This window comes from Cinclus cinclus, chromosome 36 (assembly GCF_963662255.1).
Source record: "Cinclus cinclus chromosome 36, bCinCin1.1, whole genome shotgun sequence".
Lineage (NCBI taxonomy): Eukaryota > Metazoa > Chordata > Aves > Passeriformes > Cinclidae > Cinclus > Cinclus cinclus.
Window position 1 is genome coordinate 276,269 of NC_085081.1, and position 25,703 is coordinate 301,971.

General features: G+C 54.5%; 1 protein-coding gene across 1 annotated transcript; it reads left to right on the top strand.

Annotated features, from left to right (window-relative positions):
• Positions 1-2,254: 2,254 nt before the first annotated feature.
• On the top strand, positions 2,255-24,634 carry LOC134055867 (transmembrane protease serine 9-like). Its single transcript, XM_062512336.1, has 10 exons — positions 2,255-2,324; positions 4,610-4,766; positions 6,555-6,587; positions 6,721-6,974; positions 8,965-9,101; positions 13,159-13,309; positions 20,242-20,395; positions 21,331-21,686; positions 22,997-23,151; positions 24,449-24,634. The coding sequence occupies exons 1-10, from the start codon at positions 2,255-2,257 to the stop codon at positions 24,632-24,634; spliced, it is 1,653 nt and encodes a 550-aa protein (XP_062368320.1).
• The last annotated feature ends 1,069 nt before the right edge of the window (positions 24,635-25,703 follow it).

Consider the following 25,703-nt stretch of genomic DNA (forward strand, 5'->3'; position numbering starts at 1 on the left):
TCTCAAAATGGCCACAAATGGCCCCAAAATGGCCCAAAATTGTCCAAAAATGGCCCAAAATTACCCCAAAATGACCCCAAATGTCCCAAAATGACCCCAAATGTCCTCAAATGGTCCAAAATGGCCCAAAATGCCCCCAATTACCCCAAAATGTCTCAAAATTGCCCAAAATTACCCCAAAATGTCTCAAAATTGCAAAAAATGGCCCCAAAATGTCCTAAAATTGTCCAAAAATGGCCCCAAAATTACCTATAATGGCCCAAAATGGCCCCAAAATGTCCTAAAATGGTCCCCAAAATGGCCCAAAATGTCCTAAAATGTCTCGAAATGTCCTAAAATGACCCCAAAATGGCCCCCAAATGTCTCAAAATGGCCCAGACTGCCCCAAAATGACCCAAAATGACCCAAAATGCCCCCAAATTACCCCAAAATGTCTCAAAATGGCCACAAATGGTCCCAAAATGTCCTAAAATATCTCGAAATGTCCCAAAATGACCCCAAAATGTCCTAAAATGTCCTAAAATGCCCCAAATTACCCCAAAAAGTTTCGAAATGGCCCAAAATGACCCCAAAATACCACAAAATATCCTAAAATGGCCCAAAATGACCCCAAAATGTCCCAAAATGACCCCAAAATGTCTCAAAACGGCCCAGACTGCCCCAAAATGACCCAAAATGGCCCAAAATGACCTAAAATGGCCCTAAATGACCCCAAAAAGTCTCAAAATGGCCACAAATGGCCCCAAAATGGCCCAAAATTGTCCAAAAATGGCCCAAAATTACCCCAAAATGACCCCAAATGTCCCAAAATGACCCCAAATGTCCTCAAATGGTCCAAAATGGCCCAAAATGGCCCCAATTACCCCAAAATGTCTCAAAATTGCCCAAAATTACCCCAAAATGTCTCAAAATGGCCACAAATGGTCCCAAAATGTCCTAAAATGTCTCGAAATGTCCCAAAATGACCCCAAAATGTCCTAAAATGTCCTAAAATGCCCCAAATTACCCCAAAAAGTCTCGAAATGGCCCAAAATGACCCCAAAATACCACAAAATATCCTAAAATGGCCCAAAATGACCCCAAAATGTCCCAAAATGACCCCAAAATGCCTCAAAACGGCCCAGACTGCCCCAAAATGTCTCAAAATTGCCCCAAAATGCCCCAAAATGTCTCAAAATTGCCCCAAAATGTCCTAAAATGCCCCAAAATGCCCCAAAATGGCCCAAAATGGCCCCAAAATATCCTAAAATGCCCCAAAATGGCCCCAAAATGTCCCAAAATATCCCAAAATGACCCAAATTGCCCCCAAAAATGTCCCAAAATTACCCCAAAATGTCCCAAAATGTCCCAAAATGCCCCAACATTCCCCAAAATGACCCAAAATTACCCAAAAATAGCCCGAAAGATTCAAAAAAACCTCAAACCACACCTAAATAACCCAAACCGCTCTGAAATCGGCCCAAATCACCCCAAAATAAACAAAATCACCCCAAATTCCACTGAAATGACCCAAAATAAACAAAATCATCCCAAATTCCACTGAAATGACCCAAAATAACCCAAATTTTAAAAATAGCCAAAAGAAATCAAACTTCACTGAAATGACAGCAAAATAACCCAAAAATGATTAAAATAATCAAAATAATCCCAAAATAATCCCCAAATCACCCCAAATTCCACTAAAATGACCCAAAATAACCGAAATATCCCAAATTCCACTAAAATGACCCAAAATGACCCAAAATAACAAAAATATCCCAAATTCCACCGAAATGACCCAAAATACCCCAAAATAACCAAAATACCCCAAATTCTGCTGAAATGACCCAAAATGACCCAAAATAACCAAAATATCCCAAATTCCGCCGAAATGACCCAAAATCACCCAAAATAACCAAAATATCCCAAATTCCGCCGAAATGACCCAAAATCACCCAAAATAACCAAAATATCCCAAATTCCGCCGAAATGACCCAAAATAACCAAAATATCCCAAATTCTGCCGAAATGACCCAAAATGACCCAAAATAACCAAAATACCCCAAATTCCATCGAAATGACCCAAAATCACCCAAAATAACCAAAATATCCCAAATTCCGCCGAAATGACCCAAAATCACCCCAAAAACCCCAAATTCTTTTAAAACGACCCCAAAAATCCCAAACCTCCCCCGAATTTGCCCAAATTTCCCCCAAATGTCCCAAATTTCCCCGATCTGACCCCAAATTTTTGGCTCCGCCCCCTGCAGCGGCGATGACGTGGCGCCCCCTGGCGGCCCCCGCGGTGCCCCTGGTGGGGACAATGGCGCTGCTGCTGGTGACAGGTGAGGGACAGGTGAGGGGACAGGGGGCAATGGGACAGGTGAGGGGACAGGGGGCAATGGGACAGGTGAGGGACAGGTGAGGGGACAGGGGGCAATGGGACAGGTGAGGGACAGGTGAGGGGACAGGGGACAATGGGACAGGTGAGGGACAGGTGAGGGGACAGGTGACAGTGGGACAGGTGAGGGACAGGTGACAGTGGGACAGGTGAGGGGACAGGTGAGGGGACAGGTGAGGGGACAGGGGACAATGGGACAGGTGAGGGGACAGGGGACAATGGGACAGGTGAGGGACAGGTGAGGGACAGGTGAGGGGACAGGGGGCAATGGGACAGGTGAGGGACAGGTGAGGGGACAGGTGACAATGGGACAGGTGGGGGACAGGTGACAATGGGACAGGTGGGGGACTGGGGGCAATGGGACAGGTGAAGGGACAGGTTACAGTGGGACAGGTGAGGGGACAGGTGACAATGGGACAGGTGAAGGGACAGGTGACAATAGGACATGTGACAGTGGGACAGGTGAGGGACAGGTGAGGGGACTGGAGGCAATGGGACAGGTGAGGGACAGGTGACAGTGGGACAGGTGAGGGACAGGTGGCAATGGGACAAGTGAGGGGACAGGTGAGGGGACAGGAAAATGGGACAGGTGAGAGGTGAGGGACAGGTGACAATGGGACAGGTGAGGAGACAGGTGACAATGGGACAGGTGACAGGTGGGGGGCAGGTGAGGGGACAGGAAGTGACAGGAGGTGACAGGTGGCACACAGATGACAGGACAATGTCACCTGTCTCTCACTGATGTCCCCAGGTGTGACAGGTGACAGGCAGGTGCTTGGAGAGGGGTGACAGGTGAAACTCAGGAGATGACAGGTGACAGGTGACAGAGTGTCTCTCCTTGCTGTCCCCACCTGTCCCCAGGTGTGACAGGTGACAGGTGACAGGTGACAGGTGACAGGTGACAGAGTGTCTCGTTGCTGTCCCCAGGTGTGACAGGTGACAGGTGACAGAGTGTCTCGTTGCTGTCCCCAGGTGTGACAGGTGACAGGTGACAGGTGACAGATCTGTCTCTCCTTGCTGTCCCCAGGTGTGACAGGTGACAGGTGACAGGTGACAGGTGACAGGTGACAGAGTGTCTCGTTGCTGTCCCCAGGTGTGACAGGTGACAGGTGACAGGTGACAGAGTGTCTCGTTGCTGTCCCCAGGTGTGACAGGTGACAGGTGACAGGTGACAGAGCTGTCTCTCATTGCTGTCCCCAGGTGTGACAGGTGACAGGTGACAGGTGACAGAGTGTCTCGTTGCTGTCCCCAGGTGTGACAGGTGACAGGTGACAGGTGACAGAGTGTCTCGTTGCTGTCCCCAGGTGTGACAGGTGACAGGTGACAGGTGACAGGTGACAGGTGACAGAGCTGTCTCTCATTGCTGTCCCCAGGTGTGACAGGTGACAGGTGACAGGTGACAGAGTGTCTCGTTGCTGTCCCCAGGTGTGACAGGTGACAGGTGACAGGTGACAGAGTGTCTCGTTGCTGTCCCCAGGTGTGACAGGTGACAGGTGACAGGTGACAGAGTGTCTCGTTGCTGTCCCCAGGTGTGACAGGTGACAGGTGACCGGTGACAGAGTCTCTCGTTGCTGTCCCCAGGTGTGACAGGTGACAGGTGACAGGTGACAGAGTGTCTCGTTGCTGTCCCCAGGTGTGACAGGTGACAGGTGACAGGTGACAGGTGACAGATCTGTCTCTCGTTGCTGTCCCCAGGTGTGACAGGTGACAGGTGACAGGTGACAGAGTGTCTCGTTGCTGTCCCCAGGTGTGACAGGTGACAGGTGACAGGTGACAGGTGACAGAGTGTCTCGTTGCTGTCCCCAGGTGTGACAGGTGACAGGTGACAGGTGACAGGTGACAGAGCTGTCTCTCATTGCTGTCCCCAGGTGTGACAGGTGACAGGTGACAGGTGACAGGTGACAGGTGACAGGTGACAGAGTGTCTCGTTGCTGTCCCCAGGTGTGACAGGTGACAGGTGACAGGTGACAGAGTGTCTCGTTGCTGTCCCCAGGTGTGACAGGTGACAGGTGACAGGTGACAGGTGACAGGTGACAGAGTGTCTCGTTACTGTCCCCAGGTGTGACAGGTGACAGGTGACCGGTGACAGAGTCTCTCGTTGCTGTCCCCAGGTGTGACAGGTGACAGGTGACAGGTGACAGAGTGTCTCGTTGCTGTCCCCAGGTGTGACAGGTGACAGGTGACAGGTGACAGGTGACAGGTGACAGAGTCTCTCGTTGCTGTCCCCAGGTGTGACAGGTGACACGCGGGTGGTCGGTGGCCGCGCCTGTGTCCCGCACTCGCAGCCCTGGCAGGTGGCCGTGCTGGACATGTACAAACTCTACTGCGGGGGCGTCCTGGTGGCACCGCGCTGGGTGGTGACAGCGGCACATTGTACCACACCTGGGTAAGGACGCACCTGGGCACACACCTGGGGACGCTCACGGGGGTGCTGGTATCAGCGCGCTGGGTGGCGCACTGCACTACACCTGGGGAAGGACACACCTGGGCACACCTGGGGACACTTGGGGACACCTGGGGAAGGACAGACCTGGGGAAAGACATAGCTGGGGAAGGACACACCTGGGCACACCTGGGAAAGGACACACCTGGGGACACACTTGGGGAAGGACACACCTGGGGACACCTGGGAAAGGACACACCTGGGGACACACCTGGGGAAGGACACACCTGGGGAAGGACACACCTGGGCACACCTGGGGACGGACACACCTGGGGAAGGACACACCTGGGGAAGGACACACCTGGGCACACCTGGGGACACACCTGGGGAAAGACATAGCTGGGGAAGGACACACCTGGGCACACCTGGGAAAGGACACACCTGGGGACACTTGGGGACACACCTGGGGAAGGACACACCTGGGCACACCTGGGGATACACCTGGGTAACAACACACCCGGAGAAGGACACACCTGGGGAAGGACACACCTGGGCACACCTGGGGACATACCTGGGGAAGGACACACCTGGGCACATCTGGGGATACACCTGGGGAAGGACACACCTGGGTAAGGACACACCTGGGGAAAGACACACCTGGGGAAGGACATACCTGGGCACACCTGGGGATACACCTGGGTAACAACACACCTGGGGAAGGACACACCTGGGGACACTTGGGGACACACCTGGGTAAGGACACACCTGGGGACACTTGGGGACACACCTGGGGAAGGACACACCTGGGGAAGGACACACCTGGGCACATCTCGGAGGACACACGGGTCCCACACCTGTCCGTACCCCTGTCCCACACCAGTCCCCTCAGGGTGTCTGTCATGTCCCTCAGGTGTTCTTCACCTGTCCCTGTCCCCTCCATGCATCCCTCAGGTGTCCCACCCTTGTTCCTGTCCCCTCCTTGTGTCCCTCATGTCCGTCAGGTGTCCCTCACCTGTCTCACCTCTCCCTCTCTCACCTGTCCTTGTCTCACCTGTCCTTGTTCCCTCAGGGTGACCACGGTGGCCCTGGGCAAGCACAACCTGTCCCTCACCTGTCCCTGTCCCTCACCTGTGTGTCACCTGTCCCTGTCCCTCACCTGTGTGTCACCTGTCCCTGTCCCCTGTCCCCTCCATGTGTCCCTCACCTGTCTCACCTCTCTCACCTGTCCGTGTCTCACCTGTCGTCTCCCCTCAGGGTGACCACGATGGCCCTGGACCAGCACCACCTGTCCCTGTCCCTCACCTGTCCTTCACCTGTCCCTGTCCCTGTCCCTCACCTGTCGGTGTCTCACCTGTCCCTGTTCCTTGTCCCCTCCATGTGTCCCTCACCTGTCTCACCTGTCTCACCTGTCCGCGTCTCACCTGTCATGTCCCCTCAGGGTGACCACGGTGGCCCTGGGCAAGCACAACCTGTCCCTCACCTGTCCCTGTCCCTGTTCCTGGTCCCCTTCATGTGTCCCTCACGTGTCTCACCTGTCCCTGTCACTCACCTGTCCCTGTCCCTCTCCCTTCCATGTGTCCCTCACCTGTTTCACCTGTCTCACCTGTCGTGTCCCCTCAGGGTGACCACAGTGGCCCTGGGCAAGCACAACCTGTCCCTCACCTGTCCCTGTCCCTGTTCCTTGTCCCCTCCATGTGTCCCTCACCTGTCTCACCTGTCTCACCTGTCTCACCTGTCTCACCTGTCTCACCTGTCTCACCTGTCTGTGTCTCACCTTTTGTGTCCCCTCAGGGTGACCACGGTGGCCCTGGGCAAGCACAACCTGTCCCTCACCTGTCCCTGTCCCTCACCTGTCCCTGTCCCTATCCTCTCCATGTGTCCCTCACCTGTCTCACCTGTCTCACCTGTCTCACCTGTCTCACCTGTCTCACCTGTCTCACCTGTCGTGTCCCCTCAGGGTGACCACGGTGGCCCTGGGCAAGCACCGGCTGTACGCGCGCGAGGCCGGCGAGCAGCGCCGTATGGTTGCGCGCCGCGTCGCCCACCCGGGCTATGACCCGTCCACCAAGGACAACGACATCATGCTGCTCAAGCTGGTGGCCCCCGCGGCCATCTCGGAGCGCGTCCGGCCCATCCCGGTGGCCTCGTGCCTCCCCCAGCCCGGCACCGCCTGCGTCACCTCGGGCTGGGGGGCCACCACCTCACCTGAAGGTAAGGGAGGGGACGTCGCCTCGGCGCACCTGGGGGGCGTCCGGAGGGGGTTTAGGGTCACGGTGTGGGCACCTGGTGGTCATCTGGGGCAGCTTGTGGTCACCTCATGGTCACGTGGGACACCTCATGGGCACCTCATGGGCACCTCATGGACACCTCATGGGCACCTCATGGGCACCTCATGGGCACCTCATGGACACTTCATGGGCACCTCATGGACACCTCATGGACACCTCATGGTCACTTCATGGTCACCTCATGGGCACCTCATGGACACCTCATGGGCACCTCATGGACACCTCATGGTCACCTCATGGACACCTCATGGGCACCTCATGGGCACCTCATGGGCACCTCATGGACACCTCATGGGCACCTCATGGACACCTCATGGTCACTTCATGGTCACCTCATGGGCACCTCATGGACACCTCATGGGCACCTCATGGACACCTCATGGACACCTCATGGTCACCTCATGGACACCTCATGGGCACCTCATGGTCACCTCATGGACACCTCATGGGCACCTCATGGGCACTTCATGGACACCTCATGGACACCTCATGGTCACCTCATGGTCATTTCCTGGACACCTCATGGGCACCTCATGGACACCTCATGGTCACTTCATGGTCACCTCATGGGCACCTCATGGACACCTCATGGTCACCTCATGGTCATTTCATGGACACCTCATGGACACCTCATGGTCACCTCATGGTCATTTCATGGACACCTCATGGGCACCTCATGGTCACCTCATGGTCACCTCATGGACACTTCATGGACACTTCATGGTCACGTGGGACACCTCATGGGCACCTCATGGGCACTTGGGACCTCTCATGGTCACTTGGGTCACTTCCTGGGCACCTCCTGGTCATTTGGGCCTACCCATGGCCACCTGGGTCACCTGCTGGTCACCTGGTTCACCTGCTGGTCACCTGTGTCACCTGCTGGTCACTTTGGACTTCTGCTGGTCACCTGCTGGTCACCTGTGTCACCTGTTGGTCAATTTGGTCCTTTCCTGGTCACCTGGGTCCTCTCCTGGCCACCAGTGTCATTTCTTGATCACCTGGGTCATGTCACAGTCATCTGGGTCAACTTGTGGTTACCTGGCTCACCTGCTGCTCACCTGTCTGACCTGGTGGCCACCTGTGTCACCTGCTGCACATCTGTGTCACCTGCTGCTCACCTGTCTGACCTGGTGGTCACCTGTGTCACCTGCTGCACACCTGTGTCACCTGCTGCTCACCTGTCTGACCTGGTGGTCACCTGTGTCACCTGCTGGTAACCTGTGTCACCTGCTGCTCACCTGTCTGACCTGGTGGTCACCTGTGTCACCTGCTGGTAACCTGTGTCACCTGCTGCTCACCTGTCTGACCTGGTGGTCACCTGTGTCACCTGCTGGTAACCTGTGTCACCTGCTGGTTACCTGTCTGACCTGCTGCTCACCTGTGTCACCTGCTGGTAACCTGTGTCACCTGCTGCTCACCTGTCTGACCAGCTGCTCACCTGTGTCACTTGGTGATTACCTGTGTCACCTGCTGCTCACCTGTCTGACCTGGTGGTCACCTGTGTCACCTGCTGCTCACCTGTTTGACCTGGTGGTCACCTGTGTCACCTGCTGCACATCTGTGTCACCTGCTGCTCACCTGTCTGACCTGGTGGTCACCTGTGTCACCTGCTGCACACCTGTGTCACCTGCTGCTCACCTGTCTGACCTGGTGGTCACCTGTGTCACCTGCTGGTAACCTGTGTCACCTGCTGCTCACCTGTGTCACTTGGTGCTCACCTGTTTGACCTGGTGGTCACCTGTGTCACCTGCTGCTCACCTGTGTCACCTGCTGCTCACCTGTCTGACCTGGTGGCCACCTGTGTCACCTGCTGCACACCTGTGTCACCTGCTGCTAACCTGTCTGACCTGGTGGTCACCTGTGTCACTTGGTGATTACCTGTGTCACCTGGTGGTCACCTGTCCCCGCAGTGACGTACCCCGAGGTGCTGCAGTGCGTCAACGTCACCTTGTTCTCCTCGGCCGAGTGTCGCCGCTTCTACCCCGGCTCCATCACGGCCAACATGATCTGTGCCGGCAACGTGGAGGGTGGAACGGACTCCTGCCAGGTACACCTGGGCACACCTGGGTACACCTGGGATACACCTGGGGGTATCTGGGGACAGCTGGGTTACACCTGGGGACACCCCTGGGATTCACCTGGGCACACCTGGGTACACCTGGGATACACCTGGGCACACCTGGGTACACCTGGGATACACCTGGGGACAACTGGGGACACCTGGGATACACCTGGGGGTATCTGGGGACAGCTGGGTTACACCTGGGGACACCCCTGGGATTCACCTGGGCACACCTGGGGACACCTGGGGACACCTGAGGACACTAGATGTTACAGGGTCAGGGTCAGGGAACCTTCCGGGGTCAACCAAGGCCGTGTTGAGATCATTGGTGGCCATCGTTGGGTCGGGTTGGGTCGGGTTGGTCAAAGCCTTGGTGGCCATCGTTGGGTTGGGTCAACCAAAACCTCCTTGGGTTGGGTGACCCCAAAAGATCACCCAAGGGTTGACCCAACCCAACGAGGTCAACCAAGAGTTTGACCAACCCAAGGAGGGGTCAGATGACCCCAAAAGGGTCACCCAACTCAACCCAACTCAACTCAACTCAACCCAACCCAACTCAACTCAACCCAACCCAACCCAACTCAACCCAACTCAACCCAACTCAACTCAACCCAACCCAACCCAACCCAACCCAACTCAACCCAACTCAACCCAACCCAACCCAACTCAACCCAACTCAACTCAACCCAACCCAACCCAACCCAACCCAACCCAACTCAACTCAACCCAACCCAACCCAACCCAACTCAACTCAACCCAACCCAACCCAACTCAACCCAACCCAACTCAACCCAACCCAACCCAACCCAACTCAACCCAACCCAACCCAACCCAACCCAACTCAACCCAACTCAGCCCAACCCAACCCAACTCAACTCAACCCAACCCAACCCAACTCAACTCAACCCAACCCAACTCAACCCAACCCAACCTAACCCAACTCAACCCAACCCAACTCAACTCAACCCAACCCAAACCAACTCAACTCAACCCAACTCAACCCAACTCAACCCAACCCAACTCAACTCAACCCAACCCAAACCAACTCAACCCAACCCAACTCAACCCAACCCAACCCAACTCAACCCAACCCAACTCAACTCAACCCAACCCAACCCAACCCAACCCAACTCAACCCAACCCAACTCAACCCAACCCAACCCAACTCAACCCAACTCAACCCAACCCAACCCAACTCAACCCAACCCAACCCAACCCAACCCAACTCAACCCAACCCAACTCAACCCAACCCAACCCAACCCAACTCAACCCAACCCAACCCAACCCAACTCAACCCAACTCAACCCAACCCAACCCAACCCAACTCAACCCAATCCAACCCAACTCAACCCAACCCAACCCAACTCAACCCAACCCAACCCAACCCAACCCAACCCAACCCAACTCAACCCAACTCAACCCAACCCAACCCAACTCAACCCAACCCAACCCAACCCAACTCAACCCAACCCAACCCAACTCAACCCAACTCAACCCAACCCAACCCAACTCAACCCAATCCAACCCAACTCAACCCAACCCAACCCAACTCAACCCAACCCAACCCAACCCAACCCAACCCAACTCAACCCAACTCAACCCAACCCAACCCAACTCAACTCAACCCAACCCAACCCAACCCAACCCAACCCAACTCAACCCAACCCAACCCAACCCAACCCAACTCAACCCAACTCAACCCAACCCAACTCAACCCAACCCAACCCAACCCAATCCAACCCAACCCAACCCAACCCAACTCAACCCAACTCAACCCAACCCAACTCAACTCAACCCAACCCAACCCAACTCAACCCAACCCAACCCAACCCAACTCAACCCAACCCAACTCAATCCAACCCAATCCAACCCAACCCAACCCAACTCAACCTAACTCAACTCAACCCAACCCAACCCAACCCAACACAACCCAATGATGTCTTGGGTGACCCAACCCAACGAGGTCAACCAAAGGTTGACCCAACCCAATGAGATTCACCAAGAGTTTGACCAACCCAATGAGGTGTTGATTGACCCAACCCAGTGAGGTCAACCAAGAGTTTTCCAACCCAGCAAGGGATCAGTTGACCCCAAAAGGGTCACCCAACAAAAAGAGGTCTTGGGTGACCCAATCCAATGAGGTCAACCAAGCGTTGACCCAACCCAACGAGATCCACCAAGAGTTTTCTTACCCAAGGAGGATCCATTGACCCAAAAAGGGTCACCCAACCCAACGAGGTCAACCAAGCGTTGACCCAACCCAATGAGAACCACCAAGAGTTTGACCAACCCAATGAGGTCTTGATTGACCCAACCCAACGGGGTCAACCAAGGGTTTTCCAACCCAAGCAGGATCCATTGACCCAAAAAGGGTCACCCAACCCAAGAAGGGCCACCCAAGGGTCACCCAACCCAACGAGGTCAACCAAGCGTTGACCCAACCCAATGAGATCCACCAAGAGTTTGACCAACCCAATGAGGCCTTGATTGACCCAACCCAACGAGGTCTTGATTGACCCAACCCAACGGGGTCAACCAAGGGTTTTCCAACCCAAGCAGGATCCATTGACCCAAAAAGGGTCACCCAACCCAAGAAGGGCCACCCAACGAGGTCACCCAACCCAACGAGGTCAACCAAGCGTTGACCCAACCCAATGAGATCCACCAAGAGTTTGACCAACCCAATGAGGTCTTGACTGACCCAACCCAACGAGGTCTTGATTGACCCAACCCAACGAGGTCAACCAAGGGTTTTCCAACCCAAGCAGGATCCATTGACCCAAAAAGGGTCACCCAACCCAAGAAGGGCCACCCAAGGGTCACCCAACCCAACGAGGTCAACCAAGCGTTGACCCAACCCAATGAGATCCACCAAGAGTTTGACCAACCCAATGAGGCCTTGATTGACCCAACCCAACGAGGTCTTGATTGACCCAACCCAACGGGGTCAACCAAGGGTTTTCCAACCCAAGCAGGATCCATTGACCCAAAAAGGGTCACCCAACCCAAGAAGGGCCACCCAACGAGGTCACCCAACCCAACGAGGTCAACCAAGCGTTGACCCAACCCAATGAGAACCACCAAGAGTTTGACCAACCCAATGAGGCCTTGACTGACCCAACCCAACGAGGTCTTGATTGACCCAACCCAACGGGGTCAACCAAGGGTTTTCCAACCCAAGCAGGATCCATTGACCCAAAAAGGGTCACCCAACCCAAGAAGGGCCACCCAACGAGGTCACCCAACCCAACGAGGTCAACCAAGCGTTGACCCAACCCAATGAGAACCACCAAGAGTTTGACCAACCCAATGAGGCCTTGACTGACCCAACCCAACGAGGTCTTGATTGACCCAACCCAACGAGGTCAACCAAGGGTTTTCCAACCCAAGCAGGATCCATTGACCCAAAAAGGGTCACCCAACCCAAGAAGGGCCACCCAAGGGTCACCCAACCCAACGAGGTCAACCAAGCGTTGACCCAACCCAATGAGATCCACCAAGAGTTTGACCAACCCAAGGAGGTCTTGATTGACCCAACCCAACGAGGTCAACCAAGGGTTTTCCAACCCGAGCAGGATCCATTGACCCAAAAAGGGTCACCCAACCCAAGAAGGGCCACCCAAGGGTCACCCAACCCAACGAGGTCAACCAAGCGTTGACCCAACCCAATGAGAACCACCAAGAGTTTGACCAACCCAATGAGGCCTTGACTGACCCAACCCAACGAGGTCTTGATTGACCCAACCCAACGGGGTCAACCAAGGGTTTTCCAACCCAAGCAGGATCCATTGACCCAAAAAGGGTCACCCAACCCAAGAAGGGCCACCCAAGGGTCACCCAACCCAACGAGGTCAACCAAGCGTTGACCCAACCCAATGAGAAAGACCAAGGGCTCACCCAACCCAAAGACCTCCACCAAGAGTTCCGCCAACCCAACGATGGCTCCGTCGAACCCCCCCCCCCCTCCCCCCCACCCCCAAGACGTCACCCAGCCCCGGAGGCCACCGCGGGGGTGACGTGGGTGCCGCGCTGTCCCCTCAGGGCGACTCGGGCGGGCCCCTGGTGTGCCGGGGGGCCTTGCAGGGCATCGTCTCGTGGGGCATGGAGCGCTGCGGGCAGCCCCGGCGCCCCGGCGTCTACACCAAGGTGTGCCGGTACGCGCGGTGGATCCGGGACACCATGGAGGACACCTGAGAGGTGGCCACGGCCACCAGCGGGGACCGCGCCGGCCACGGAGGGGACATTAAAGATGTTCGGTGGAAATTTGGGATCGTTGTGGGTTAATCCGGCCCCCGGGGGAGGTTTTTTGGGGAGGGATTTCAGGGAGATTTTTTTTTGGGGGGGGGGAGGGGGTGGATTTTGTCGGGGTTAAATTGGGGGGGAGGGGGGGGTTTAGAGGGATTTTGGGGGGATTTCAAGGAGATTTAAGGGGAATTTTGGGGCGATTTTGAGGGATTTGGAGAGACCTGAGGGGGATTTTTGGGGTGATTTCAGGGGTGGTTCTGGAGGATTTTTGTGGGGATTTAGAGGGAATTAGGAGGGGGTTTTATGGGATTTTGGAGGAATTTGGGGGGATTGGAGAGATTTTGGGGGATTTGGGAAGATTTTGATGGGATTTTGGGGGGAATTCGTGGGATTTTTGGGAGATTCAGGTGGAATTTTGGGGGGTTTTGTCGAGATTTCTGGAGATTTGGGTGGAATTCTTGGGGGAATTTGGGGTGATTTTAGGGGGATTTGGGGGAATCTTGAGGGGATATTTTGGAACGTCAGAGGAGATTTTGAGGTGATTTCAGTCTAAATTCCCCCCAAATCGCCCAAAATCTCCCCAAAATCCCCCGAAAACTCCTCAAAATCACCCCAAATTCCAGCCAGACCTCCCCAACCCCACCCGAAAATCCCCCAAAATCCTCCAAACCCCCCAAAAATTCTCTAAAAGCCCCCAAAAATCCCCCAAATCCCCCCCAAAAATCCCCCAAATCCCCCCCCAAAATCCCCCAAAATCCCCCCCAAATTCCCTAAAATCCCCCGAAATCCCCTCCAAAAATCCCAAAAAAATCCTCCCAAAATCCCCCAAACCCCCCAAAATCCACCCAAATTTTCCCCAAATTTTCCCGAAAATCCCCCCAAAATCCCCCCAAAAATCCCCAAAACTCCCAAACATCTCCCAAAAATCCCTAAAATCCCCCCAAATCTCCCCAAATCCCCCCAAAATCCCACCAAAACCGCCCAAAAAAACCCAAAATCCCCTCCAAAAATCCCATAAACCCCCCCCAATTCCCCCCAAAAAAATCTCATCAAATTTCTCCCAAATACCCCCCAAATTTCCCCCCAAATTTCCCAACCCCCCCCCAAAATTTTCCCCAGATTTTCCCCAAATTCCCCCCCGCACCCCCTCAATTCCCCCCAAATTTTTCCTTAAATCCCCCAAAATTCCCCCAAATTCTCCCAAAATCCCCCCAAAATCCCCCAAATCCCCCCAAAATCCCCCAAATCCCCCCAAAAAATCCCCCCAAAAAATCCCCCCAAAATCCCCCCTAAAATCCCCCAAAAATCCCCCAAAATCCCCCAAAATCCCCCAAAATCCCCCCAAAATCCCCCAAAATCCCCAAAAATCCCACAAAATCCCCCCAAATTATCCCAAAATCCCCCCATAATCCCCCCAAAATCCCCCAAAATCCCCCAAAAATCCCCCAAAATCCCGCCAAAATCCCCCCAAAATCCCCCAAAATCCCCCAAATTCCCCCTAAAATCCCCCAAAATCCCCTCAAAATCCCCCCAAAAATCCCCCAAAATCCCCCCAAAATCCCCCCAAAATCCCCCAAAATCCCCCCAAAATCCCCCCATAATCCCGCCAAAATCCCCCCAAAATCCCCCCAAAATCCCCCAAAATCCCCCTAAAATCCCCCCAAAATCCCCCAAAATCCCCCTAAAATCCCCCCAAAATCCCCCAAATCCCCCAAATCCCCACAAATTCTCCCAAATTCTCCCAAAATCCCCCAAAATCCCCCCAAAATCCCCCAAAATCCCCCAAAATTCCCCCAAAATCCCCCAAAATCCCCCAAAATCCCCCCAAAATCCCCCTAAAATCCCCCCAAAATCCCCCAAACTCCCCCGAAATCCCCCCAAATCCCCCAAAATCCCCCCAAAATCCCCCCAAAATCCCCCCAAATTCTCCCAAAATCCCCCAAAATCCCCCCCAAATCCACCCAAATTTTCCCCAAATTTTCCCGAAAATCCCCCCAAAATCCCCCCCAAATCCCCCCAAAATCCCCCCAAAAATCCCCCAAAATCCCCCCAAAATCCCCCCAAAATCCCGCCAAAAATCCCCCAAAATCCCCTAAAATCCCCCCAAAATCCCCCAAAATCCCCCCAAAAATCCCCCCATAATCCCGCCAAAATCCCCCCAAATTCTCCCAAAATCCCCCAAAATCCCCCCAAAAATCCCCCCATAATCCCGCCAAATTCCCCCAAACCCCCCCAAAATCCCCCAAATCCCCCCAAAATCCCCCCAAAATCCCCCAAACTCCCCCGAAATCCCCCCAAATCCCCCAAATTCTCCCAAAATCCCCCCAAAATCCCATTTTCCCGGGGTGGGGGAGGGGTGGGAAGGTCCCACCTGGGCCGGCGCCTCCCGCGTGAGGTGGGGGCGGGGCCGATTAAATTAATTAATCATTAACGAGGCCCCCTTTAATTACCGGGGCCCGGCGGAGCCCCCCAAAAATAGCCCCGAGCTCGCCCCTCCCCCACCATGGAGCACCTGGGCCTCGCCCTGGTCCTGGCTCTGCTGCCCCCCGGTGAGGGAGCCCAAAATTTGGGGGGGTTTGGGGGAATTTGGGGGGATTTTGGGGGAAAATTTGGGGAAATTTGGGGGAAATTCTGGGGGGGATTTAGGGAAAAAAATTGGAAATTTGGGGGAAAATTTGGGGGGATTTTGGGGGAAAATTTGGGGAGAACCTGGAGAAAGTTTGGGGTAAAAATTGGGGGGGATTTGGGGAAATTTGGGGAACATTTGGGGGGATTTGGGGGAAATTTGGGGGATTTTGGGGGGGTTTTAGGGAAAAAATTGGAAATTTGGGGGAAAATTTGGGGGGATTTTGGGGGAAAATTTGGGGGGATTTTGGGGGAAAATTTGGGGAGAATCTGGAGAAAGTTTGGGGTAAAAACTGGGGGGATTTGGGGAAATTTGGGGAACATTTGGGGAAAATTATGGGGGATTTTGGGGAAAATTTAAGGAAAAAATTGGAAATTTGGGGGGAGATTTGGGGAACATTTGGGGGGATTTGGGGAAATTTGGGGGAATTTTAGAGGAACTGGGGAAATTTGGGGAAATTTGGGGAAAATTGGGGAAAATTTGGGAGGATTTTGGGGGATTTCAGGGGAATTTAGGGAAAAAATTGGAAATTTGGGGGAAAATTTGGGGGGATTTGGGGGATTTTGGGGAAAATTTGGGGGGATTTGGGGAAAATTTGGGGAGAATCTGGAGAAAGTTTGGGGTAAAAATTGGGGGGATTTGGGGAAATTTGGGGAAAGTTGGGGAAATTTTGGGGTAAAATTTGGGAGGATTTGGGTAAATTTGGGGTAAATTCGGGGGAATTTGGGGGAAAATTTGGGGGGATTTGGGGAAAAAATTGGAAATTTGGGGGAAAATTTGGGGGGATTTGGGGAAATTTGGGGAAAATTTGGGGAAATTTGGGGGCAAATTTGGGGGGATTTGAGGAAATTTGGGGGAATTTGGGGGAATCTGGGGGAATTTTAGAGAAACTGGGGAAATTTGGGGAAAATTGGGGAAAATTTGGGGGGATTTTGGGGCATTTTGGGGGATTTCGGGGAAATTTTGGGGACAATCTGGAGAAAACTTGGGGTAAAATTTGGCGGGAATTTGGGGAAAGTTGGGGAAAATTTGGGGGAAAATTTGGGAGGATTTGGGGAAATTTGGGGTAAATTTGGGGAAATTTGGGGGAAAATTTGGGGGGATTTTGGGGGGATTTTGGGAAAAAATTGGAAATTTGGGGGAAAATTTGGGGGGATTTGGGGAAATTTCAGGAAAATTGTGAAAAACTGGGGGGAATTTGGGGAAAATTTGGGGGATTTTGGGGAAAATTTGGGGGATTTTTTGGGAATTTAGGGAAAAATTTGGAAATTTGTGGAAAAAATTGGAGGGATTTGAGGAAATCTGGGAAATTTTGGGGGTATTTGGGGGAAATTTGGGGGGATTTGGGGGATTTTGGGGGGATTTGGGGAAAAAATTGGAAATTTAGAGTTAAATTTGGGGGGATTTGGGGAAATTTGGGGGCAAATTTGGGGGGATTTGAGGAAATTTGGGGGAATTTGGGGGAATCTGGGGGAATTTTAGAGAAACTGGGGAAATTTGGGGAAAATTGGGGAAAATTTGGGGGGATTTTGGGGCATTTTGGGGGATTTCGGGGAAATTTTGGGGAGAATCTGGAGAAAACTTGGGGTAAAATTTGGCGGGAATTTGGGGAAAGTTGGGGAAAATTTGGGGTAAAATTTGGGAGGATTTGGGGAAATTTGGGGTAAATTCGGGGAAATTTGGGGGAAAATTTGGGGGGATTTTGGGGGAATTTAGGGAAAAAATTGGAAATTTGGGGGAAAATTTGGGGGATTTGGGGAAAAAAATGGAAATTTGGGGGATTTTGGGGGAAATTTGGGGGGATTTTGGGAAAATTTGGGGAGAATCTGGAGAAAGTTTGGGGTAAAAATTCGGGGGATTTGGGGAAATTTGGGGAACATTTGGGGGGATTTGGGGGAAATTTGGGGGGATTTGGGGGGATTTGGGGGAAATTTGGGGAAATTTTGGGGAGAATCTGGAGAAAACTTGGGGTAAAATTTGGCGGGAATTTGGGGAAAGTTGGGGAAAATTTGGGGTAAAATTTGGGAGGATTTGGGGAAATTTGGGGTAAATTCGGGGAAATTTGGGGGAAAATTTGGGGGGATTTTGGGGGGATTTTGGGAAAAAATTGGAAATTTGGGGTAAAATTTGGGGGGATTTGGGGAAATTTCAGGAAAATTGTGAAAAACTGGGGGGAATTTGGGGAAAATTTGGGGGATTTTGGGGAAATTTGGGGAAAATTTGGGGGATTTTTTGGGAATTTAGGGAAAAATTTGGAAATTTGTGGAAAAAATTGGAGGGATTTGAGGAAATCTGGGAAATTTTGGGGGTATTTGGGGGAAATTTGGGGGGATTTGGGGAATTTTGGGGGGATTTGGGGAAAAAATTGGAAATTTAGAGTTAAATTTGGGGGGATTTGGGGAAATTTGGGGAAATTTGGGGAAATTTGGGGAAATTTGGGGAAATTTGGGGGGATTTGGGGGGATTTTAGAGAAACTGGGGAAAATTGGGGAAAAATTGGGGGGATTTGGGGAATTTTAGGGAAAATTGTGAGATTTGGGGAAAATTTGGGGGAACTTTGGGAAAATTTGGGGGAACTTTGGGAAAATTTGGGGGGATTTGGGGAAAATCGGAAGGATTTGGGAAATTTGGGGAAATTTGGGGAAGATCTGGAGAAAATCTGGGGGGATTTGGGGAAAATATTTGGGAATTTGGGGGGATTTGGGGGATTTTGGGGAAATTTGGGAAATTTGGGGACGTTTGGGGGGAATTTGTTGGAAAAAAATTGGGGTAAAATTTGGGGAAATTTGAGGGAGATTTGGGGGAAATTTGGGGAAAATCTGGAGAAAATTTGGGGGAATTTGATGAAATTTAGGGAAAATTTGGGGAAATTTGGGGGAATTTGGGGAAATTTAGGGAAAATTTGGGGAAAAAAGTTGGAATTTTGGGGAAATTTTGGGGAAATTTGGGGAAATTTTGGAGAAATTTTGGAGAAATTTTGGAGAAATTTTGGGGAAATTTGGGGAAAAATTCGGGGAAATTTGGGGGGGATTTGGGAAAAAATTTGGGGAAATTTTGGGGAAAATTTCACCATTTTAACCAATTCCACCTCGGATTTTTTGGCTGTTTCAGGAATTTTTGGGGAAAATTTTGGGAATTTTTTGGGAAATTCGGGAATTTGGGGGAAATTTTTGGGGATTTTATGGCGATTTTGGGGCGATTTTTTGGGACATTTTTTGGGGGGCGTTTTCCGTCATTCTGAACAATTTTCCGAGTGGGATTTTTTGAGGAATTCTGGGATTTTTTTGGGGGGAAATTTCGGGATTTTTGGGCGATTTCAGGAATTTTGGGAATTTTGGGGGATTTTACGGCAATTTGGGGTCGAATTTTTGGGAATTTTTTGGGGGCGTTTTCTGTCATTCTGAACAATTTTCCGAGTGGGATTTTTTGAGGAATTCCTGGATTTGTTGGGGGGAGATTTCGGGATTTTTGGAAATTTCAGGAATTTCGGGAATTTTGGGGGATTTTACGGCGAATTGGGGTCGAATTTTTGGGAATTTTTTGGGGGCGTTTTCCATCATTCTGAACAATTTTCCGAGTGGGATTTTTTGAGGAATTCCGGGATTTTTTTGGGGGGAAATTTCGGGATTTTTGGGCGATTTCAGGAATTTCGGGAATTTCAGGAATTTTGGGGGATTTTACGGGGTCGAATTTTTGGGAATTTTTTGGGGGCGTTTTCCGTCATTCTGAACAATTTTCCGAGTGGGATTTTTTGAAGAATTCCGGGATTTTTTGGGGGGAGATTTCGGGATTTTTGGGAATTTCAGGAATTTCAGGAATTTCAGGAATTTTGGGGGATTTTACGGCGATTTGGGGACGAATTTTTGGGAATTTTTTGGGGGCGTTTTCCATCATTCTGAACAATTTTCCGAGTGGGATTTTTTGAGGAATTCCGGGATTTTTTTGGGGGGAAATTTCGGGATTTTTGGGCGATTTCAGGAATTTCGGGAATTTCGGGAATTTTGGGGGATCTAACGACGATTTGGGGACGATTTTTTTGGGGAGTTTTTATTTTTTTGGGGGGGCGTTTTCCGTCGTTTTGAACGATTTCCGAGCGGGGATTTTTTTGAGAAACGCCAGAAAATTTTTTTTTTTTTAATTTTTTTTTTTTTTTTTTTTTGGGGGGGGGGGGGGAGGGGGTAAATTTCGGGAATTTGGGGGTGAATGTTGGGAATGTTGGGAATTTTGGGAATGCTGACCCTCCCCTCCCCCAGCCGTGCCCCATCCCGCCCGGATTTTGGGGGGATCCGAGTGCCCCCGGGGGGAGCACGCGGGGCTGGTTCGGCTCTTCCAGTTTGACCAGTTCGTGTGCGGGGGGGCGCTGCTGAGCCCCCAGTGGGTGCTGAGCGCCGCCCACTGCTGGGCCAGGTCCGTACTGGGAGGGACTGGGAGGGACTGGGATAAACTGGAAGGGACTGGGAGGGGACTGGGAGGGGACTGGGAGGGAATGGGATGGACTGGGATGGACTGGGAGAGGACTGGGAGGAGATTGGGAGAGACTGGGAGGGACTGGGATAGACTGGAAGGGACTGGGAGGGACTGGGAGGAGATTGGGAGGGACTGGGATGGACTGGGAGGGACTGGGAGGGGATTGGGAGGGACTGGGAAAGGACTGGGAGGGGACTGGGAGGGACTGGGAGGGACTGGGATGGACTGGGAGGGACTGGGAGGGATTGGGAAGGACTGGGAGGGATTGGGAGGGACTGAGATGGACTGGGAGGGACTGGGAGGGGACTGGGAGGGACTGGGATGGACTGGGAGAGGACTGGGAGGAGATTGGGAGAGACTGGGAGGGACTGGGATAGACTGGAAGGGACTGGGAGGGACTGGGAGGAGATTGGGAGGGACTGGGAAAGGACTGGGAGGGGACTGGGAGGGACTGGGAGGGACTGGGAGGGATTGGGAAGGACTGGGAGGGATTGGGAGGGACTGAGATGGACTGGGAGAGGACTGGGAGGAGATTGGGAGAGACTGGGAGGGACTGGGATAGACTGGGAGGGACTGGGAAGGACTGGGAGGGACTGGGAGGGACTGGGATGGACTGGGAGGGACTGGGAGGGGATTGGGAGGGACTGGGATGGACTGGGAGGGACTGGGTTATACTGGAAGGGACTGGGAGGGGACTGGGAGGGACTGGGAAGGACTGGGAGGGATTGGGAGGGACTGGGAGGGAACTGGGTTATACTGGGAGGGGATTGGGAGGGACTGGTTTGTACTGGGAAGACACTGGGAGGGACTGGAGGTTACCGGTTTGAACTGGTTCGAACCGGTTGGAACTGGGAACGCCCGTCCCACCCCCCCAGCCACCTGCAGGTGCGCGCAGGTGAGCACAGCCTGGCTCAGGTGAGCGGCCACGAGCAGTTCGCAGCCGCCGTGGAGCTCGTGGTGCACCCGGACTTCGGGCGGGAGGAGGAAAATTCCCGGGATTCGGGGGCGGGTCCCGGGAATTCCGGGAACTTCTCCTCCCTCCCTTTTCCTTCCGGGAATTCTTTTGGGAATTCCCGCGATCCCGGCCGCTCCCACGACCTGATGCTGCTCAGGGTGGAGCCGCCCTTTACCTGCGGGCCGCAGGTGAGGCCCCTCCCCCTCCCCGAGGCCCCGCCCAGCCCCGGCTCCACCTGCACCGTGATGGGCTGGGGGAGCACCAGCAGCCCCGAGGGTACGGACTGGGAGGGACTGGGTTATACTGGGAGGGACTGGGAGGGGATTGGGAGGGACTGGGAGGGACTGGGTTATACTGGGAGGGACTGGGAGGGGATTGGGTGGGACTGGGTTATACTGGGAGGGGATTGGGAGAGGACTGGGAGGGACTGGGTTATACTGGGAGGGACTGGGAGGGGATTGGGAGGGACTGGGAGGGACTGGGTTATACTGGGAGGGACTGGGAGGGGATTGGGAGGGACTGGGTTATACTGGGAGGGTCTGGGAGGGGATTGGGAGCCACTGGTTTGTACTGGGAAGACACTGGGAGGGACTGGGTTATACTGGGAGGGACTGGGAGGGGATTGGGAGGGACTGGGAGGGACTGGGTTATACTGGGAGGGACTGGGAGGGGATTGGGAGGGACTGGGAGGGACTGGGTTATACTGGGAGGGACTGGGAGGGGATTGGGAGGGACTGGGTTATACTGGGAGGGTCTGGGAGGGGATTGGGAGCCACTGGTTTGTACTGGGAAGACACTGGGAGGGACTGGGTTATACTGGGAGGGGATTGTGAGGGGACTGGGTTATACTGGGAGGGTCTGGGAGGGACTGGGTCATACTGGGAAGGACTGGGAGGGGCTGAGGTGGATCCAGAGGGGACTGGGAAGGGATTGAGAGGGTCTGGGAAGCACTGGTTTGTACTGGGTTATACTGGGAGGGGATTGGTTTGGACTGGGAGGGACTGGGAAGGGACAGGGAGGGACCGGTTTACACCAGTTTATGCTGGTTCATACTGGGAGGGCACTGGGAGGGACTGGTATGAATTGGCAGGGGATTGGGAGGGCCCCAGGTGTATCCCTGTCCCAGGTGTCCCCAGGTGTGTCCCCAGGTGTGTCCCCAGGTGTGTCCCAGCTGTCCCTAGGTGTGTCCCAGGTGTCCCCAGGTGTGCCAGGTGTGTCCCCAGGTGTGTCCCCAGGTGTGTCCCAGGTGTCCCCAGGTGTGTCCCCAGGTGTGTCCCAGCTGTCCCCAGGTGTGTCCCCAGGTGTGTCCCCAGGTGTCCCCAGGTGTCCCCGGTGTGTCCCAGCTGTCCCCAGGTGTGTCCCCAGGTGTCCCCGGTGTGTCCCAGCTGTCCCCAGGTGTGTCCCCAGCTGTCCCCAGGTGTGTCCCAGGTGTCCCCAGGTGTGTCCCAGCTGTCCCCAGGTGTGTCCCCAGCTGTCCCCAGGTGTGTCCCAGGTGTCCCCAGGTGTGTCCCAGCTGTCCCCAGGTGTGTCCCCAGGTGTGTCCCAGCTGTCCCCAGGTGTGTCCCAGCTGTCCCCAGGTGTGCCAGGTGTGTCCCTGTCCCCAGAGTCGTACCCGGATGTCCCTCAGTGCCTCAATGTCACCGTGCTCGGGGACAGCACCTGCCGCGAGGCCTACGGGGAGCAGGTGACCCCGGACATGCTGTGTGCAGGTGTGAGCGAGGGCGGCAAGGACTCCTGCCAGGTGTGTCACCCGTGTGTCACCTGTGTGTCACCTGTGTCATCTGTGTGTCACCTGTGTCACCCGTGTGTCACCTGTGTGTCACCTGTATCTGTCACCTGTGTATCACTTGTGTCACCTGTGTGTCACCTGTGTCACCTGTGTGTCACCTGTGTGTCACTTGTGTCACCTGTGTGTCACCTGTGTCACCTGTGTGTCACCTGTGTCATCTGTGTGTCACCTGTGTCACCTGTGTGTCACCTGTGTGTCACTTGTGTCACCTGTGTGTCACCTGTGTCACCTGTGTGTCACCTGTGTCATCTGTGTGTCACCTGTGTGTCACCTGTGTGTCACCTGTATCTGTCACCCGTGTATCACCTGTGTCACCTGTGTGTCACCTGTGTCACCTGTGTGTCACCTGTGTGTCACCTGTGTGTCACCTGTGTCATCTGTGTGCCACCTGTGTGTCACCTGTGTCATCTGTGTGTCACCTGTGTGCCACCTGTGTGCCACCTGTGTGTCACCTGTGTCATCTGTGTGTCACCTGTGTGTCACCTGTGTCACCTGTATCTGTCACCCGTGTATCACCTGTGTCACCTGTGTCACCTGTATCTGTCACCCGTGTATCACCTGTGTGTCACCTGTGTCACCTGTGTCACCTGTGTGTCACCTGTGTCGCCTATGGCCCCTCACCTGTCCCAGGTGCCACCACCCTGTCCCCAACCCCCAGTGTCCCCAATGTCCCCAGGGTGACTCTGGGGGTCCCCTCAATGTCCCCACTGAACCCCCCGGCCCCTCAGTGACCCCTCTGTCCCCAATGTCCCCAATGTCCCCTCCCTGTCTCCTCTGTCCCCTCCCTGTCCCCAGTGTCCCCAGTGTCCCCAGTGTCCCCATTGTCCCCAATGTCCCCAGTGTCCCCTCACTGTCCCCTCACTGTCCCCTCTGTCCCCAGTGTCCCCAGTGTCCCCTCACTGTCCCCTCTGTCCCCTCTGTCCCCTCTGTCCCCTCCCTGTCCCCAGTGTCCCCAGTGTCCCCTCACTGTCCCCTCCCTGTCCCCAGTGTCCCCAGTGTCCCCAGTGTCCCCTCCCTGTCCCCTCTGTCCCCAGTGTCCCCAGTGTCCCCTCACTGTCCCCAGTGTCCCCAGTGTCCCCAGTGTCCCCAGTGTCCCCTCTGTCCCCTCTGTCCCCAGTGTCCCCAGTGTCCCCTCCCTGTCCCCTCTGTCCCCTCTGTCCCCTCTGTCCCCAGTGTCCCCTCCCTGTCCCCTCTGTCCCCAGTGTCCCCAGTGTCCCCAGTGTCCCCTCACTGTCCCCTCTGTCCCCAGGGGGACTCCGGGGGTCCCCTGCTGTGCCAGGGCCGGCTCCAGGCCGTGGTGTCCTGGGGGGGGCACCCCTGTGGTCAGCCCGGCCGCCCGGGGGTCTACGCCCGCGTCCAGCCCGAGCTGGCCTGGATCCGACAGGTCATGGGGGCCGACGGAGTGACCTCTGACCCGGCCTGTGACCCCGAGTGACCTCTGACCCGGCCTGTGACCCCGAGTGACCTCTGACCCCGAGTGACCTCTGACCCGGCCTGTGACCCCGAGTGACCTCTGACCCCGAGTGACCTCTGACCCGGCCTGTGACCCCGAGTGACCTCTGACCCCGAGTGACCTCTGACCCGGCCTGTGACCCCGAGTGACCTCTGACCCCCGAGTGACCTCTGACCCGGCCTGTGACCCCGAGTGACCTCTGACCCGGCCTGTGACCCCGAGTGACCTCTGACCCCTGAGTGACCTCTGACCCCCCAAGTGACCTCTGACCCCCGAGTGACCTCTGACCCCGAGTGACCTCTGACCCCGAGTGACCTCTGACCCCTCCCCTTGCAATAAAGACAAATCAGAGCTCAGAGCTGGTCTGGCTCCGCCCCCATTGCGTCTTCTGATTGGCTGGGGAGGGTGTGACGTCATGGGTGGATCTGGGGACAGCCCAGAGCCTTACTGGGAGCCAACTGGGAGCTAACTGGGAGAACCAGGAGCCAACTGGGAACACTGGGAGCCAACTGGGAGCCAACTGGGAGCCAACTGGGAGCTAACTGGGAGAACCAGGAGCCAACTGGGAGCTAACTGGGAACACTGGGAGCCAACTGGGAGCTAACTGGGAGCTAACTGGGAGAACCAGGAGCCAACTGGGAGCACTGGGAACCAACTGGGAACCAGCTGGGAACACTGGGAGCCAACAGATAGTCTTACTGGGAGCCAACTGGGAATGAACTGGGAACACTGGGAGCCAACTGGGAGCCTTCTCCCCTCGCGTTTCCCGCCATTTCCCCTCAGAATTCCCATTTCCCGCCTTTTTCTCCCCTCCCTCTTTCTTGCGGGGGAGGGGCTTGGGAGGGATTTTGGGTTCTTGCTGGGACATCCAGGTGTGCTCAGGTGGGCCAGGTGACATCCCTAGATGTGCCAGGTGACATCCAGGTGTGTTCAGGTGGGCCAGGTGACATCCCTAGATGTGCCAGGTGACATCCAGGTGTGCTCAGGTGGGCCAGGTGACATCCCTAGATGTGCCAGGTGACATCCAGGTGTGTTCAGGTGGGCCAGGTGA

Coding starts and splice junctions, on each gene's coding strand:
- LOC134055867 (XM_062512336.1), top strand. CDS start 2,255: ATGACGTGGCGCCCCCTGGCGGCCCCCGCGGTGCCCCTGGTGGGGACA. Junction 6,588..6,720: donor GCCCTGGGCAAGCACAACCT/GTCCCTCACCTG, acceptor GTGTCCCCTCAG/GGTGACCACGGTGGCCCTGG. Junction 23,152..24,448: donor GCGGCAAGGACTCCTGCCAG/GTGTGTCACCCG, acceptor CTCTGTCCCCAG/GGGGACTCCGGGGGTCCCCT.